The sequence below is a fragment of the Nelumbo nucifera genome, chromosome 2 (genome assembly GCF_055504915.1).
Source record: "Nelumbo nucifera cultivar China Antique chromosome 2, China Antique-T2T, whole genome shotgun sequence".
NCBI lineage: Eukaryota > Viridiplantae > Streptophyta > Magnoliopsida > Proteales > Nelumbonaceae > Nelumbo > Nelumbo nucifera.
Genome location: NC_142650.1, coordinates 112,163,688 through 112,179,178, shown reverse-complemented (window position 1 = coordinate 112,179,178; position 15,491 = coordinate 112,163,688). Strand labels below are relative to the sequence as shown.

General features: G+C 44.8%; 2 protein-coding genes across 2 annotated transcripts; one reads left to right on the top strand and one right to left on the bottom strand.

Moving 5' to 3' along the window:
• Positions 1–5,034: 5,034 nt before the first annotated feature.
• Positions 5,035–6,797, bottom strand: LOC148802821 (uncharacterized). The gene is made up of 2 exons (XM_088897996.1): positions 6,265–6,797; positions 5,035–5,809 (listed from the first exon to the last, which is right to left on the bottom strand). The coding sequence occupies exons 1-2, from the start codon at positions 6,795–6,797 to the stop codon at positions 5,035–5,037; spliced, it is 1,308 nt and encodes a 435-aa protein (XP_088754122.1).
• Positions 6,798–11,850: 5,053 nt separating this feature from the next.
• LOC104585929 (acetylajmalan esterase-like) lies at positions 11,851–14,379 on the top strand. Its single transcript, XM_019200591.2, has 5 exons — positions 11,851–12,220; positions 12,747–12,959; positions 13,085–13,233; positions 13,376–13,649; positions 13,958–14,379. The coding sequence occupies exons 1-5, from the start codon at positions 11,956–11,958 to the stop codon at positions 14,173–14,175; spliced, it is 1,119 nt and encodes a 372-aa protein (XP_019056136.2). The 5' UTR covers positions 11,851–11,955; the 3' UTR covers positions 14,176–14,379.
• Positions 14,380–15,491: the final 1,112 nt, after the last annotated feature.

Here is a 15,491-nt window from a genome sequence, read left to right as displayed (position 1 = left end):
CACCAACCTCCAGGCGCTTCAAGTATAAATAGGGGGTATGCCCCTCCAGGTAAGGGATCCTAATCCTGAATATGATCCTTCTACAAAACTTAAGTGCATTCATTTTGAGAATTCAATGTCTACGAGCATCCCCCTCAGAGTCCTCGTGTGTACCTAATTCCCCTCTTCGTACCCTTGTACTAACTTGACCGTCGGAGTCTCCGCCTCGGGTTCTCACTCGAGGCCTTTGACATCCTCTGCCTTGCAGCACTTCAGCGACCAGCCTCGGCCACAGTCCTCGGCCTTAGCACTTCGTCTCCGGATCCTCGAAAATTTCAGCTCACCTCCAGAGCCTAGGAGCAAAATTACTTTGTTGTCCTCGACCAATCCGAGCATCAACAATTGGCACCGTCTGTGGGAACATTGCTAAGACAATCCCCTAAAGAACTTTGACAAACTAAGAAGTCCCTAAGCTTCGATCATCATGGTACGAAGAGCCAGGAACACCCTGAACCTTGTCACTAATGAACAATTCCAGGTTGTGCTCGACTGCCTGGATTATTTAACTCAACGAGTCGAGCAGAGCTACCCCCAAGCAAGAGGTCCTCCCCAGGGAGACCGCCCCGCCAGGGAATCAGCACAACCAGGACGACATGGGTCCATAAGCCAGCCAGCCCTTGGCCCTGGCCATGTGCCGCAGGTTCACCCCTTTGAGTCTGGCAGCAGTCACCCAGCCGGCCAGCATCCTAGGAACTCCCGACCTCCCAGCCGAAGGGAGGAGGAACCAGCACAATCCGAGGATAGACTCCAGCCCTCCGAGCAGCATTACCAGTGCCGAAGGGAAAACTCGAGGGACAAAGGCGGGCATCGCGATCGCCCCATTGCCCACTCTAGGGACAAGGGAGATGCTGCCGAGGCGAAGAAACAAGTTGCCGAGGTAGAGAGGAGGGCCGAGGAGGCGGTGAACAGAGGGCTGCCAATGCTGAGAAGAGGGCCCAGGAAGCGGAGAAGCGGGCCGAGGAGTCGGCGCAATCTCTAACTTGGTCACTGTGATCACTAACTCAATTGTCATGATCTCCAACTCAGACAACTTGGCATCCACAATCTCCAACTCACTTGTGCAGTCGTGGAGAAAAAAATGACAACTCTTTGATGCTATCTCCAACTTTGCTCACGGTCATTAATTCAGCACTTGGATCCACTGTGTGCCTCGTCACGGACCATATGAATAAAAACCATTGACCTATCCCTCGGGTAGGCAAGACCATGGACCTTGATAGAATGTATACCAATATACCATGACTGGGGTGATAATGGGCCAAGCTAGGCCGGGCTTTGCACTTATGATAAGGACTATAGCTTTGGTCCAGGCCCAGCCCGGCTTGGGGTTTCAGGCCTGAAACATAAGCCCTATCCTAGGTCTTTACAGGCCCGGGCTGGGCCGGGCCTGATTTTGGGCCAATGTCTTTCATATATAAAACATTATATATCTATAATATTTTATATTAAATAACATAACATACATATAAACTTATTTTATACATTATATAATATAAAATATTACATATAATATTGATGTAGGGTGGCCCAACCCAGCCCATTTTGGGCTGGGAGGCCTAGCCCACGAACACCAGATCTAGGGACGCGACTTGCCACGACAAGGGCTACCTTGCACCCCTTGTATGGAGCCAATCGTGGAGCGCCCACGTGTCCCCGGGAAGCTCGCTGACCGCTCTCATACGACTCCAATCTTAGGCGTTCATCTCCACCAACCTCCAGGCGCTTCAAGTATATATATGGGGTACCCCCCTCCAGGTAAGGGATCCTGGTCCTGAATCTGATCCTACTACAAAACTTAAGTGCATTCATTTTGGGAATTCAATGTCTACGAGCATCCCCCTCAGAGCCCTCGTCTGTACCTAATTCCCCTCTTCGTACCCTCGTACTAACTTGACCGTCGGAGTCTTTGCCTCGGGTTCTCACTCGAGGCCTCTGACGTCCTCTGCCTTGCAGCACTTCAGCGACCAGCCTCAGCCACATTCATTGGCCTTTTCGTCTCCGGATCCTCGAAAACTTTGGCTCACCTCCAGAGCCTAGTAGCGAAATTACTTTGTTGTACTCGACCAATCCGAGCATCAACAATTGGCACCTTCTGTGGGAACGTTGCTAAGACGATCCCCTAAAGAACTTTGACAAACTAAGAAGTCCCTAAGCTCCGATCACCATGATACAAAGAGTCAAAAACACCCAGAACCTTGTCACTAATGAACAATTCCAGGTCGTTCTCAATTGCCTGAATTATTTAACTCAATGAGTCAAGCAGAGCTACCCCCAAGCAAGAGTTCCTCCCCAAGGAGACCGCCCTGCCGGGAAATCAGCACAACCAGGACAGCATGGGTCCATAAGCCAGCCAACCCTTGGCTCTGGCCATGTGCCGCAGGTTGACACCTCTGAGTCTGGCAGCAATCACCCAACCGGCCAGTATCCTAGGAACTCCCGACCTCCCAGCCGAAAGAAGGAGGAACCAACACAATCTGAGGATAGCCTCCAATCCTCCGAGCAGCATCACCGATGCTGAAGGGCAAACTCGAGGGACAAAGGTGGGCATCGCGATCGCCCCACTGCCCACTCTAGGGCCAAGGGAGATGCTGTCGAGGCGAAGAAACAAGTTGTCGAGGTAGAGAGGTGGGCCGAGGAGGCGGTGAAGCGAGTTGCAGAGGTCGAACAGAGGGCTGCCGGTGCTAAGAAGAGGGCCCAGGAAGCGGAGAAGCGAGCCGAGGAGTTGACTGATCTCGCTTTTGGGGCTTACTTGGACGGGATTGAGGATACAAAGAAGGCGCTCGCAGTGGTGCTTCCCGACTTTGACGCTGGATCTTTGAAGGTGATCCCCAACTCTCCCGAGGAGGTTACTAACTCTGCTCTTCCCTCTCCGTGAAAGAACTCTTGTAAAGCCAATTTTTTGAATGTAATGAGAATCAATGGAATTTTTTGAACCTCATTTCAAGCATTTGTCTTTTGCTGTGTTCTTTTTCCTTTGCTTGTTCTGTTGCCTTATTTTTCCACTGAGGGGTCCTTGCCTCTCCCCCCCAAGTAAAAAGATCACAACATGAGACACTTTAAGTATTTACTTAGGCGAGGCCTAGGTGGCCTATGACGAGGGAGGTCGAGGCGAAGCGGGAGCTTGCTTTGCTCTCTTTCTTTACTTTGGCTTATTAGACACGTGCCTTAGATGTGTAGCTAAGGGAGGCCGAGGCAAAGCCATACGATCGAAGTGTGGCTCGCCTGGCCTAATTTCCTTCTAAATGTTCACTTAGGCGAGGCCGAGGTGGCCTATGATGGGGGGAGGCTAAGGAAAAGTAGGGGCTTGCCTGACTCTCTTCCTCCCGTCGGACATTTAGGCAAAGGAAATATGACCCGTCGAGCCAAGGATAGGGCTGAGGCAGAGCTGAGGCTCACCTGGCTCTCGTTTCCCCAAGTGTTGGCCTTGGCAAAGCCGATGGGGCTTGCCATACGGAGGGAGTATCCAAGGCAGAGCTGGGGCTCGCCTGGCTCTCATCTCCCCGTGTTTATTTTGACGAGGTCTTATGCAACGTTTTGAGGAAGCTGCCATCCTTTGCAAATAGCGCTAAGTGTAAAAGTTTGAGAGGCCAGCTGCCACCGAGGTGGGGCATTGAGGTGCGTAAGGCCTCAACCATCCTGGTATATTCTGACACGTCGTTTGGCTATGGTGTTCTCTACTTAGTTGTTTAAGTCTTGGCATCAGTCCAGCGAGAGGGCTCGGCCCTCTGAGGAGGTCATGCGCTTCTGCTAGTTGTGAAGCCAAAGAGTTGTAAGGACTTAGTAGGTACACACACTGAGCATTGAGCCGAAGAGGAACTTTGCTTCATTCATTTAATCATTTCAAAAAGACATTACAATCACTTGCAGTACATTCGGAGATTCTCCGAGTTCTATGTTCGAGGGACAGGTCTTCCATCTAGATGTTCTAGGCGAAACGTGCTGGGGCCAACGACTTTTCTGATCTTGTTGGGGCCTTCCAAGTTGGGACCCAGCTTTCCCACCCTAGGTTCGGGGATCATGACCTTCCTTTGCTCTCGGGCTTCTTCCAATAGATCCAAGTTTGCTCTGAGGGCTTCACTATTTTTGACTTCGTTGTATGCCTCAACTCAGAGTGTCGGCTGGCTGATCTCTGCTGGGATCACTGCTTCGGTGTCGTAGGTCAAGCCGAAAGGGGTTTCCCCCATGGTTGTCCAAGGTGTGGTTCGGTAAGCCCAGAGTACACTATTTAGTTCGTCAGCCCATAGGCCTTTTGCCCGATCTAACCTAGTCTTCAGCCTGTTTAGTATCATCTTGTTGGAGACCTCGGATAGGCCATTGGCTTGAGGGTAGCATACTGAGGTGTATTGTTGCCTTATGCCGAGGGAGGCGCACCACTCCCAGAACTTAGCGTCGTCAAACTGTTTCCCGTTGTCGGTGACCAGCATGTAGGGTAGGCCAAAGCGGCAGATAATTTTTTTTCCAAAAGAAGTTTTGGATTGCTCGGGCTGTGATGCTGGCTAGGGGCTCGACTTCTTCCCACTTGGTGAATTAGTCTACGATGACAACGAGGTACTTCCTGCCCCCCGTGGCTTGAGGGAAAGGGTCGAGAAGGTTCATGTCCCACTTGGCGAAGGGCCAGGGGTTGCCGAGGGCCAAGAGAGTGGTGGCTAGTTGGTGGCATAAGTTGGCATGCCTCTAGCATGGGTCACATTTTCGCACCAGTTCGGTTGCGTCCTTGTGGAGGCTAGAAGTACCCTTGCCTAGAGTTTTTTAGGGCCCTCCCGCCGAGGTGATTGCCGTAGATGCCTTCATGAATCTTCTGTAGCACGTACTCGCCCTCCTCTAGATGGAGGCATCGCTGGTAAGGCAAGGTGAAGGATCTTCGGTACAGTTTTCCCTCAAACAAGGCATAGTGGGTTTCCTGACGTCTAAGTTGTTTTGCCTCATTCCTGTCTTTGGGTAGTTGTCCTATTGATAGGAAGTTGATGATGGGATCCATCCATGACAGCTCAACCTCTATTGGGAGTACTTGGACTTCTTTAATGGAGGGCGAAGTAACTTCTTGACACGCACGGTCCGGCCGAGGACTCCACTCGAGGTGCTTGCCAACTTGGAGAGGGCATTGGCTCTTGCATTCTCGACTCGCGGAACCTGTTGCAAGGAGAAGCACTGGAAGTGGCGAGCTTGATCTTGGATTTTGGCGAGGTACTTGGACATGCTTTGTTCTCTGGCCTCGTACTCATCGTTTACTTGATTCACCACTAGTTGAGAATCGCTAAAGGCTTCGACATGTGAGGAGCCAAGGTCCCTAGCAAGTTGTAGGCCAGCGAGGAGGGCCTCATAGTCGGCTTCGTTATTTGATGCTGGGAAGTCAAACCTTAGCGCATAGTCTAGGGCAACATCCTCTAGGGTGAGAAGAATGAGACCCACTCCACTTCCTTTAGTGTTGGAGGAGCCGTCAACAAAGAGCTTCCATCGGGGGTGAGAATCGTCATCCATGTGATCCCCTTCAACGTTTTTTGGGGTTTGGCGAAGGGCTCGGCTAAAGGTGCATTCTACTATGAAGTCTACTAAGGCTTGTGCCTTGATTGCGGGCCTTGGCTGGTACCAAATGTCAAACTTGGAGAGCTCAATGGCCCACTTCGTCAGGCATCCCGAGGTCTCGTGTTTGGCGAGGACAGCCTTGAGGGGTTGGTTCGCCAGGACCACTATTGAGTGAGCTTGGAAGTATGGCTTGAGCTTCCTAGCTGAAACCATGAGGGCAAAAGCCAACTTCTCTATCTTGAGATACCTGGTTTCGGCGTCACACAGGACCTTGTTGAAATAATAAACTGGTTTTTGCACGTAGTCTTCCTTAATCAGGACTAAACTGACTACTTCATCCCCGGCCGAGAGGTACAGGTATAGGGTCTCCCCTCGGTCAGTTAGGCGAGAAGGGGAGGCAAAGTATGATAAGCCTTGAGCTCGTCGAAGGGTAGGCAGCGGTCAACTGACTTTGACATGAAGCGATTAAGGGCTGCTATCTGGCTGATGAGTCTTTGGGTTTCCTTCACTGTTCAGGGAGGCATCATATTCAGTATGGCTTGTATCTTCTCCGGATTAGCCTCAATGCCTCTTTGAGTGACAACGAAGCCTAAAAATTTGCCCGATGTGACACCAAAGGCACACTTGCTGGGGTTGAGCTTCATTTTGTAACTCCACAAAGTGTCAAAGGTCTAGGCTAGGTCTGAGATATGGGTTTACTACCATCTCATCCACATAGGCTTCGGCATCCTCCCCATCTGATCTTTGAACCCCTTGTTAACAAGGCGTTGGTAGGTGGCCCCGACACTTTTGAGGCTGAAAGGCATCACTCCGTAGCAATATGTGCCATGCTTAGTGATGAACGAGGTCTTCTCTTCATCACCCGGGTGCATCTTGATCTGGTTGTATCCGGAGAAGGCATCCATGAAGATGAGTAGTTCGTACCCTATAGTGGCGTCAATAAGGTGGTCTATCTTCGGCAAAGGAAAACTGTCCTTGCGGAAGGCTCGGTTGAGGTCTGTGAAATCAATACAGATCCACCATTTCCCATTAGCTTTCTTTACCATAACCACATTTGACAGACAGTTAGGGTAGTATACCACTCGGATGAAGCCGGCGTCGAGTAGCTTCCCAACTTCCTCTTCTATGGCCTTCCAATGTTCTGGTCCAAAGTTCCTATTTTGTTGCCTGACTCGCCTAGAGCTCGGATCCACGCTCAGCTTGTGAGAAATGACTGAAGGGTCAATTCCGAGCATGTCAACGGTGGACCAAGCAAAGACGTTGGAGAAGCTTACCAATTCGGATAAGCTCTCGAGGTCCTTGGCCAATTGGCCTCAGCTTGCTGGTTCCTCCCTAAGGTTGAGGCCCTCTAGTGGTAGAGCTTCTTTATTCTTACCCTTTAGTGCTGCCACATAGCACTGGCGGGTGGCATGTTGGTCCCCATGAACAACTCTGACATTGTGCTCGGTGAAGAACTTGAGAGTGAGGTGGTAAGAGGAGATGGCTGCCCAGAGAGCATGAATGGTTGGTCTTCCCATGATTGCATTGTAGGGTAAGTCGATCCTCATGACCAGAAACTTTGTCATCCTCATCACCTACTGGGGCTTCGTTCCTACTATGACTGGTAGGGCGATCTTGCCCTCTGGTTTGACAACATTGTCGGAGAAGCCAACTAGTGGGACATCTGCTGTCTGAAGGCGCTCCGGCGCTATCTTCATCTTCTCGAATGCTTCGTAAAAGAGGATGTCAGCCAAGCAGCCGCTATCAACGAGAATCCTCTTGACTACGAAGTTCGCTATGACAACCGAAACCACCTTCAAATCCTCGTCTGTGAAGGAGAGGGATTCTTCCTGCTTCTGCTTCTTGGGGGCCGGCCCCTGGACGTTTAATTGCCTGGCGTAGGCTTTGTGAGCCGAGGCTGAGGCTCCACCCGAGGCCATGCCTCCAGCTATGACGTCGGCTATTTGCTGATACTGCTATTGCTGCTGAGAGGATGAGGTGCCGGCCTCACCCCCGATGTACTGCTTGAGGTGGCATCGGCGAATGAGGACTCTATCTTATTCTTGAGATCGTAGCAGTCCCCGGTGTCGTGGCCAATGCCTCTATGGAATTTGCAATACTTCTTTGGGTTCCCCCTTCACAAATTCTTCTTCAACTTCTCAGGCCACTTCCTGAATTTCTCCTCCCTAGGGCCACACCCGCTTGCACCTACTTACTGCGTGACCACGGACCAAGAAATATCACAGACCAAAGGTTGGTCACGTTGACGTTGAGTCTCCCTTCAAATAACAATCTACTCCACTTTGAATAATATGCCAATCTGTCCTTGTAGAAGGGCTAAAAGTTTGGATATATCATGTAAGTGATATTCCTCCACTAAGTGCTATAGAAAAATTGAGGATAGTATTTACTTCATGGTTGTTTGGCACCGGGACATTATCCATGCACGAATATAAAGATGTTGAAATCCATTCAATATTCAACGAAATACAATTACAAATTTTATCAAAAGTTATTATACATATAAATGATCATGGTTTTTAAAACCGGATCGGACCGGATGGTTGGACTAGAAAAACCAGGAACCAGTTAGGTGATTGGTTTTGGTTTTTTCCAAAACTGGAAATTTGTCCAAAACCGTTGATTTTGATGAACAAACCACTGACCCGGGCGATTAACCATTTGAATGGCTTTGACCGTTTTTTATTTATTTTTATCAGAACAAACCGGCCATTCAGTTCAAACGGTCGGACCATTCGACTTAGTAACCGGATCCTGACTAGTTCAGTCTCCGGGTCGGTTTTAAAAACTATGTAAATGATTATTAAACAGATATTGGATGCCAGGAGTTGTTGAAAGTATCGATTTCGGTAGATTGCAAAACAAATGGAAAACTCCTAGCTTTTACCGATTATGTGCTGTGAGTAATTTTCATTTTCGTTTATAAAGAATCTATAGAGTTCATTAAAGAAAAGAATAAAAATTGGATTAATTTATAGATAACAAAGAAAATGAAAGGCGAAGAGCCGGTTGGTGAGATTTGTAGATGGACTTTGTTTGCAAAAGTCATTTTTGGATTTGTAGATACACTTTCTTGGTGAATTTAATTTGAAATGAAAGGACAAATTGGTACAAATTTTCTGTATAGAATTCTTATAACTCTACACCTTGCCAACTGAATTCTCTATTTTTTTTTTTTGTTGTTTATAGAGTTTGTATTGTTTTTCTGTAAAATTAACTTCAATAGTAATTGTATAGGTATTTGGTTCGGACATTTTCTTTCTTGTTATGAGGATTCTTACAAAAGGGGTCTACTTGAAATTGTGTCAAAAAGTTCAAGGGAGATGATTGTAACTACCAAATTTCAAAGAAAGTTTCTACAATGCAGAATCTTTAGGGAAGATTTTAGCAATTTATCCTAATTTTTAATTCTTTTTTCTGATTTTTTGAATGGTAAAGAATTCTTGTTCTAAATGGAAGTAGGCCTGTACGTGTACATAGATCAAATTTGAATCAATTCTATTCTATGTCTATGTCTCTTGCTTCTTCTTATTTCAACAACAAGATCGTTGTTAAAACAATTGTTTTCTATTCTTTCAATAGTTACTGATGTAGGAATATTTGGCCGATTTGCAAATCTTAACATGTGGCGTCCATCGAATGCATCTTGACCATCCATCATTAACTACTATCAACCACTTGCCAACTATTCCTCTTCTAAGGCAATTCAGCTATAAAAGGGACTTCCACATTAAGGTAAAAATATAGAGACTTAAGCTCTAAGCTTGCTTACTTGTTTGGTCTGACCCCTCATAGCCCTCGATTAATTTGACCAGCAGAGTTTTAGCCCCTTGATCAACTCCCAGGGCCTCTAACGTCTTATTTGTCTGATTCTGTTGGACGCGTCCACCTCGGACACTAGAAATATAATTAATTATTGCCCTCGGCTCCATATTTTGCAGATATAATTAGATTTTAGTAGACTTACAGCAAAGAGGTAATGGTGTACATAAAAATGGGAGGAAAAAAAGTTAGAGGAAAGTAGTTTCGTCGAAAAATGAAAAGAGGAAAGACAAAGGAGGGAGAATTTGTTGAGATTTGAGATTGAGCCTAGAGAGATAAAAGGGATGGGATGGGATGGTTATGGAGAGATGAAATTATGTCAGAAAAGACTGAGGGTGACAGGTAGAACAGTATAGGGTTGGTAGGTATATAGGTATATGTGCAAGATACATATAAGAATAAGAATCATCCATAATTAACATATAATATATACTATAATATTATTTTATTTCCATTTGAATTTTTATCAAATCAAATGGAGTCAAATTTGAATTTGATTGTTTATAACATTCCAATATTCCAATTCAATTTGATCTTCGAATTTGGATTTTCAAATGCCATTTACCGATAGGAAAAGTATGGGCAGTCCCATTGCATAAATCTGAACACCAGGCCAGCCCATACAGAATTTACAATGATATTAAAGTTTGAATTTTGAAATTAAAAGACAGATTCCCATGCCGAGTACGCATTACACTCTTACCTATATTTTTCGTGTGAGGTGGCAATCCAGCTAGGATTTCATTCATAATAATATTTATTTAAATTTTTATTTGAAAATTAACCTTAAGTTGTAAAGACTAAAATGACCATGCCAGGGCCCACCCTCTTCTCTCCCGCCCTCCTTCTTCTCTCTCTTTCCTCGTCTCTCACAATCTCAACTCTCTTCACGTTTCTTCCTGCAAATTTTCCCTCAACGACTGAACTTCGGCTGCTCTACGTCCTCTCTCACTCTCTTTCGTTGTCTCTCATAGTCTCAGCTCTCTTCTCTTCGGTTGCTTCCTTGCAACTGCAAGTTCTCCTCCCCAATGGTGCCCCTCATTCTCACTCTCATTTTCTCCTCCCTCGCTCCCCCTGTCTCCAGTTCTCAGTCTCTCTTGCTCTCACTTTCTCCCGTTCTCGCTATCCCTTTTTCACACTCTCATTTTCTCCTCCCTCGCCCCCCTCAATCTTGCTCTCCCTCTATTGCGTCCTCACCCTCTCCCGCTCTCCCTCTATCAGTCTCTCTCACTCTCGCTTTCTCCCGTTCTCTCTCTCCCTCTCTCCCCATCTCCCTCCCTCTCATTATCACTTTCTCCCGTTCTCCCTCTATCTCGCTCTCCCTCTCTCCTATTCTCCCTCCTCGCTCTCACTCTCTAACTCTCTCCCGTTCTCCCTCCGTCTCGCCCCCACTCTCTCTCTCTCTCTCCTGGTCTCCCTCCCCCTCTCTATCTCTCTCCTGCTCTCCCTCTGTCTCGTTGTCCCTCTCTTGCAAATTTGTGGTTGAGGTTGAATCTAGAGGCATTGGAACTTGTCAGTTGGAGGCCATTTCTTGTTGTTACATGAGATGAATTTTCCATGTAGCATTGTTGCTTTTTTTCACTTCTATTCATGTCTCAATATATACCAGGTGAAGGCCCACCTTAACCGTTTTTGTTTCTTGCATAGCATTTGTCACTGCTTCATCATTTTGTTTGCCTTATCCATCAGACTAAAGTTTTGGCAATACATTGAGGCCTTCCCTAACCGGAGGAAGTTATCACTTTGAACATTTGTGTCACTAACAGGTACAAAGAAATTGTCAAATACCTGTTAGTATGCTTCTTTAGTAAGGATTGTATTCAACGCATTGGGAAAAACCATTGAAGGAGAGGGAGAGCAGCCGAAGTCCAATCGAGGGTCAGTCGAAGGCCAAGGGAAAAGTTGTAGGAAAAAACAATAAGAGAAGAGGAGCGCCGCTGGGGAGACTGAGGGGGAGCGAGGGAGGAGAAAATGAGAGTGAGAAAGAGGAACGTCGCTGGGGAGGAGAACTTGCAGTTGTAGTTGCAGAAGCAGTCGAAGAGAAGAGAGTTGAGAGTGTGAGAGAACGAAAGAGAGTGAATAGAGAGGGCGGGAGAGAACAATGACCATGGGCCCTAGCAGGTTGTGACATGGAATCCGAGTTTGATTGCCATCTCAGAGGAAAAGCATAGGTAAAAGTGTGATGCTTACATGGAGTGGGAATCGGTCTTATAATTTCAAAAGTTGAATTTGAGAGTCATTGTAAATTCTGTATGGGCTGGCGGCCTGCCCAGTACGGATATACATCCGTTTAATTTGGGAGGCCGTGCCGCGTTTTTATCAAAAACTCTCCTGACGAGTCCTGACTTCTGCTTATTCCTGAATCCTGACAGTTATAACCCAAGTAGTTAAAAAGTGAAGGTTGGTGTTGTCGGATGACCCAACCCAGATTTTGGATCCTTCCTCCTTGTAATAGAACTGTAGTAGTTGTAGGATTTATATCCTTTCTTATTTTAGCTGATAACGAATTCAGTTTAGCCTCTACATACGTTCTTATCAGTACTGCAGTTCTGTTCATTACTTCTTCCCACAATGGCCATCAACAAGAAGTCGATGCTCTCTCTGATTCTGATTTTGATTAGCTCTCTCCTTCCATTTCCTATATCTGCTCCACCAAAGGGCTGCTCCTTTGATGCCATCTATCAACTGGGAGACTCTATATCAGATACTGGAAATCTGATTCGAGAAGCTCCAATCGGGTCCTCTTCTGCGTTCGCTAGGCTTCCTTACGGTGAAGCTTACTTCAAAAAGCCTACTGGTCGTTGCTCTAATGGCCTTATTATGGTTGACTTCATAGGTAACTTATACAAACTTTCTATGAAAGATAGCTACAAATCTCTTTCTATATATGACCTAAATAAGTCTCTGTAATAAATCATCAATGTAGTATCGGAAGTAGTTCGCTTGGCTACCTTCTTATATTTTCATTTTAGATCTTCACATCCTTCTGGGTTTTCTATTTTCTTGTAGCAGGTTCTCTGCTTTCATTAATTTCTTTTGGATATAGCCGGTGTAGATTTCTATTGGGATTCTTTTATATATTTCCTTCCTTAATTTCTGTTTTCTTCACAGATAATAATATCAGTCTAATCATGATAATCACCTGACTGCTGGTTTCAAACTTTCAATGAAACCCAAGTTTGCTTTAGAACAGTATTGGTAAGGGTAAGCTGTGTCGATTGGGTCAGACTCGATTCAGATTGTTGGTGGTCTGGACTACTGGACCGGTCCTTTTCTGTTTTGATCTCCATCTCAGTTTTTTATCAGAATGTTCATTGCTAATTATATATCTAACGTTTTTTTTCCGTTTTGATGCATTGCAGCTTCAGCCCTTCATCTACCTCTTCTTAACCCTTACTTGGAAGGGGATGCCAACTTCACTCATGGAGTGAACTTTGCAGTGGCTGGGTCTACAGCACTTGACACATCCTTCCTTGCAAAAAACAAAATTATAGTTCCATTGACCAACAGCTCCCTTTCAGTCCAACTTGGTTGGTTCAAACACCATCTAAAATCCATCTGTTACACACAAACAGGTAAGTGACAATATTGAACACTTGCTTTAAATTAGCTCAATTATATTACACCATGGTTACAGTTTTAAGAAGATTACTATTCAGTTTCAGTTATTGAACTGTATTTTTCTTTGATCTTTGTTTAGAGTGTGCCCACAAGCTTGAAAAAGCCCTTTTCCTAGTGGGAGAAATTGGAGGGAATGATTATATCTATGCATTCTTTCAAGGAAAAAGCATAGGAGAGATTCACAGCTATGTGCCTCATATTGTCCAGAAAATCAAGGATGCTGCTAGAGTAAGTCCCTTGTCTACCTCCTGACCATTACCATTTTTATGTTTTGCTAGTAAAGGGTCTTTAATTTGTAATCTTGCTTGATTGATTAGTTTTTACTTGGTTGAACTATTGCTCAAGCTTCATTCTCTCATGTTGTGTGCAGAAAGTGATAGATCATGGTGCAAAGACAGTGATCGTTCCGGGGCATTTCCCTATAGGATGCTTACCAATTTATCTCACAGCTTTTAGAAGCAATGATCCAGCAGCTTATGATGAACTCAAGTGTCTGAAAGGCTTGAATAACTTGGCAATGTTTCACAACAATCACCTCCAAAGAGCCTTGAAACAGCTGAGGAAGGTGTACCCTGATGTCACTATAGTTTATGCTGACTACTACACAGCTCTTCAGTGGGTACTTAGCCATGCTCCTTCTCTTGGTAAGTCCTCTTTCTTCTGCTATGGACAAACAATCATTTTGTATCTTGAAGGAAATTTTAAAAACCAATTATGAATGAGTCCAGATCTCCTGCCCACAAGAACTCTGCACACGTTTGCCCACATAACATCACAGCAACATATGGAGAATATCTCATCCTCCTGCATAGTATTATGCAGGGGGAGATGTTCCCAATTCACAGGGTAGTGTGTTGTGAGTAGGCGTGGGAAGAGTTCTCGTGGGCAGGAGATCTCGCATCTGAATGAATCCCTTTTTTCTCATTCCCTATATCTTTATCTTGGTGTACAGGATTTGAAGACAAATCTCTACAGAAAGTCTGTTGTGGAATTGGAGGAGACTACAACTTTGATTTGACCAAGGAATGTGGATCTCCTGAGGTTCCTGTTTGTCCTGACCCAGAAACACGCATTAGTTGGGATGGTTTTCATTTGACAGAGAAAGCTTACAAGTACATGGCTGATTTCCTCATGCACAGCATAATGCCAGAAATCCAATGTGCCATCTGAACCTGTTTTGGTTCAATAGTCACTGAACTTGATTAGAAATAAGTTACTACTTCAATTGTTAGGTTCCTAAGTTTGGTACTTAGAGTCTAGTGTACTGTACTTCTTTTTCTTTTTTTTTTAATATTGTAAGATGTAAACTTGTCTTTGGGACAATGAACTTTGTCTGGATATGAAATCAAAGCTAAAATTTTGCATTATATTGAATTTACATTTGTAGTCATTAAATTGATATGGTTTCATCTGTAAACATTGCTATATAATAGTAGTGTAAAGAGTGTTGTGAAGCAAAAAACAAGACTAAAAGAAAAGAGGTCTATTATGGTGGTTTTTATAGCAGGGATTTCGGTTGATGGTTTTTATAGTGGGGGTTTTATATATCATAACCCTGTTCTAGTGATGTAGCTCTATTATAATAAATAAACTCACATCACAATGCAATAGAATATTCAGCATGGCCTCCTTTACCATTGCCTCTGCTCAAAACAAAAAGAATACCATGTTATGATATTCGATGATACTGATTGCAGTTCTACCTGGAAAATCAGAACTTGGAAAACTTTGTAGTATGTTGTGATGCCCTTGTATGTATTTGAAAAAAAAAATCCAGAAAATGGGTCCTTGACCTGCGATTTTGTCTTCATTAAGTGCTACTATAAGACTTGATGAGTGTTGTTGCATGGAATGATCATGTCCAAAAGTCATCCAATAAACCAAAACAGCCAAGGAACTTGGGCTTGAAAATTCCTAGTTGATAGAACAATGAAAACATTCCTAATGATTTGATTTTATGTGTGAATCCCACTTTGTAAATGTGGCTCTGATAACATCTCAAGTTCTCAATTTATAGCGGAGATGATAACTTACCACAAAATAGAAAAGGGAAAATTCCAGATTAGTACCCTAAACTTTAGGGGTAGTTTCAGGTTAGTACCCAAACTTTAAATCATGTCTTTGCAGTACCTAAACTTTCAAAAATGGTCAAGTTGGTTCAAAGCCATTAACTGACATTAACTGATAAGTGTAATGGCATAAATACCCCTTGCAGTCCAAAGAAGAGAGAGTAAATTTTTCAAAATGATGAAACTGCCCATTAAACCATTTTTTCTTGGAACAAGCAACAATGTTCATTCCAAGCACCAGTGTTCAACTCATCATCCCAAGAAAAATTGGAGTCCAAAGAGAAAGAGCTCGATCAGATGCCAGATCATTCCCTCGGTCTCTATCTCCTGCCATCAGAGCTCATACAAGAGATCTAACTCCAGCTTGTCTTTGCTTTGAATAACCTCCAAGAAGTGATCATCAATTCCCCGTTAATC

What these genes read in the sequence shown, in the direction of transcription:
- LOC148802821 (XM_088897996.1), bottom strand. Translation starts at nt 6,797, where the DNA reads ATGCTCGGAATTGACCCTTCAGTCATTTCTCACAAGCTGAGCGTGGAT. An exon ending in AAGCCTATGTGGATGAGATG is followed by an intron (nt 5,810 to 6,264) that starts GTAGTAAACCCA and finishes CGCCGAAACCAG; the next exon opens with GTATCTCAAGATAGAGAAGT.
- LOC104585929 (XM_019200591.2), top strand. Translation starts at nt 11,956, where the DNA reads ATGGCCATCAACAAGAAGTCGATGCTCTCTCTGATTCTGATTTTGATT. An exon ending in TATTATGGTTGACTTCATAG is followed by an intron (nt 12,221 to 12,746) that starts GTAACTTATACA and finishes GATGCATTGCAG; the next exon opens with CTTCAGCCCTTCATCTACCT. An exon ending in CATCTGTTACACACAAACAG is followed by an intron (nt 12,960 to 13,084) that starts GTAAGTGACAAT and finishes ATCTTTGTTTAG; the next exon opens with AGTGTGCCCACAAGCTTGAA.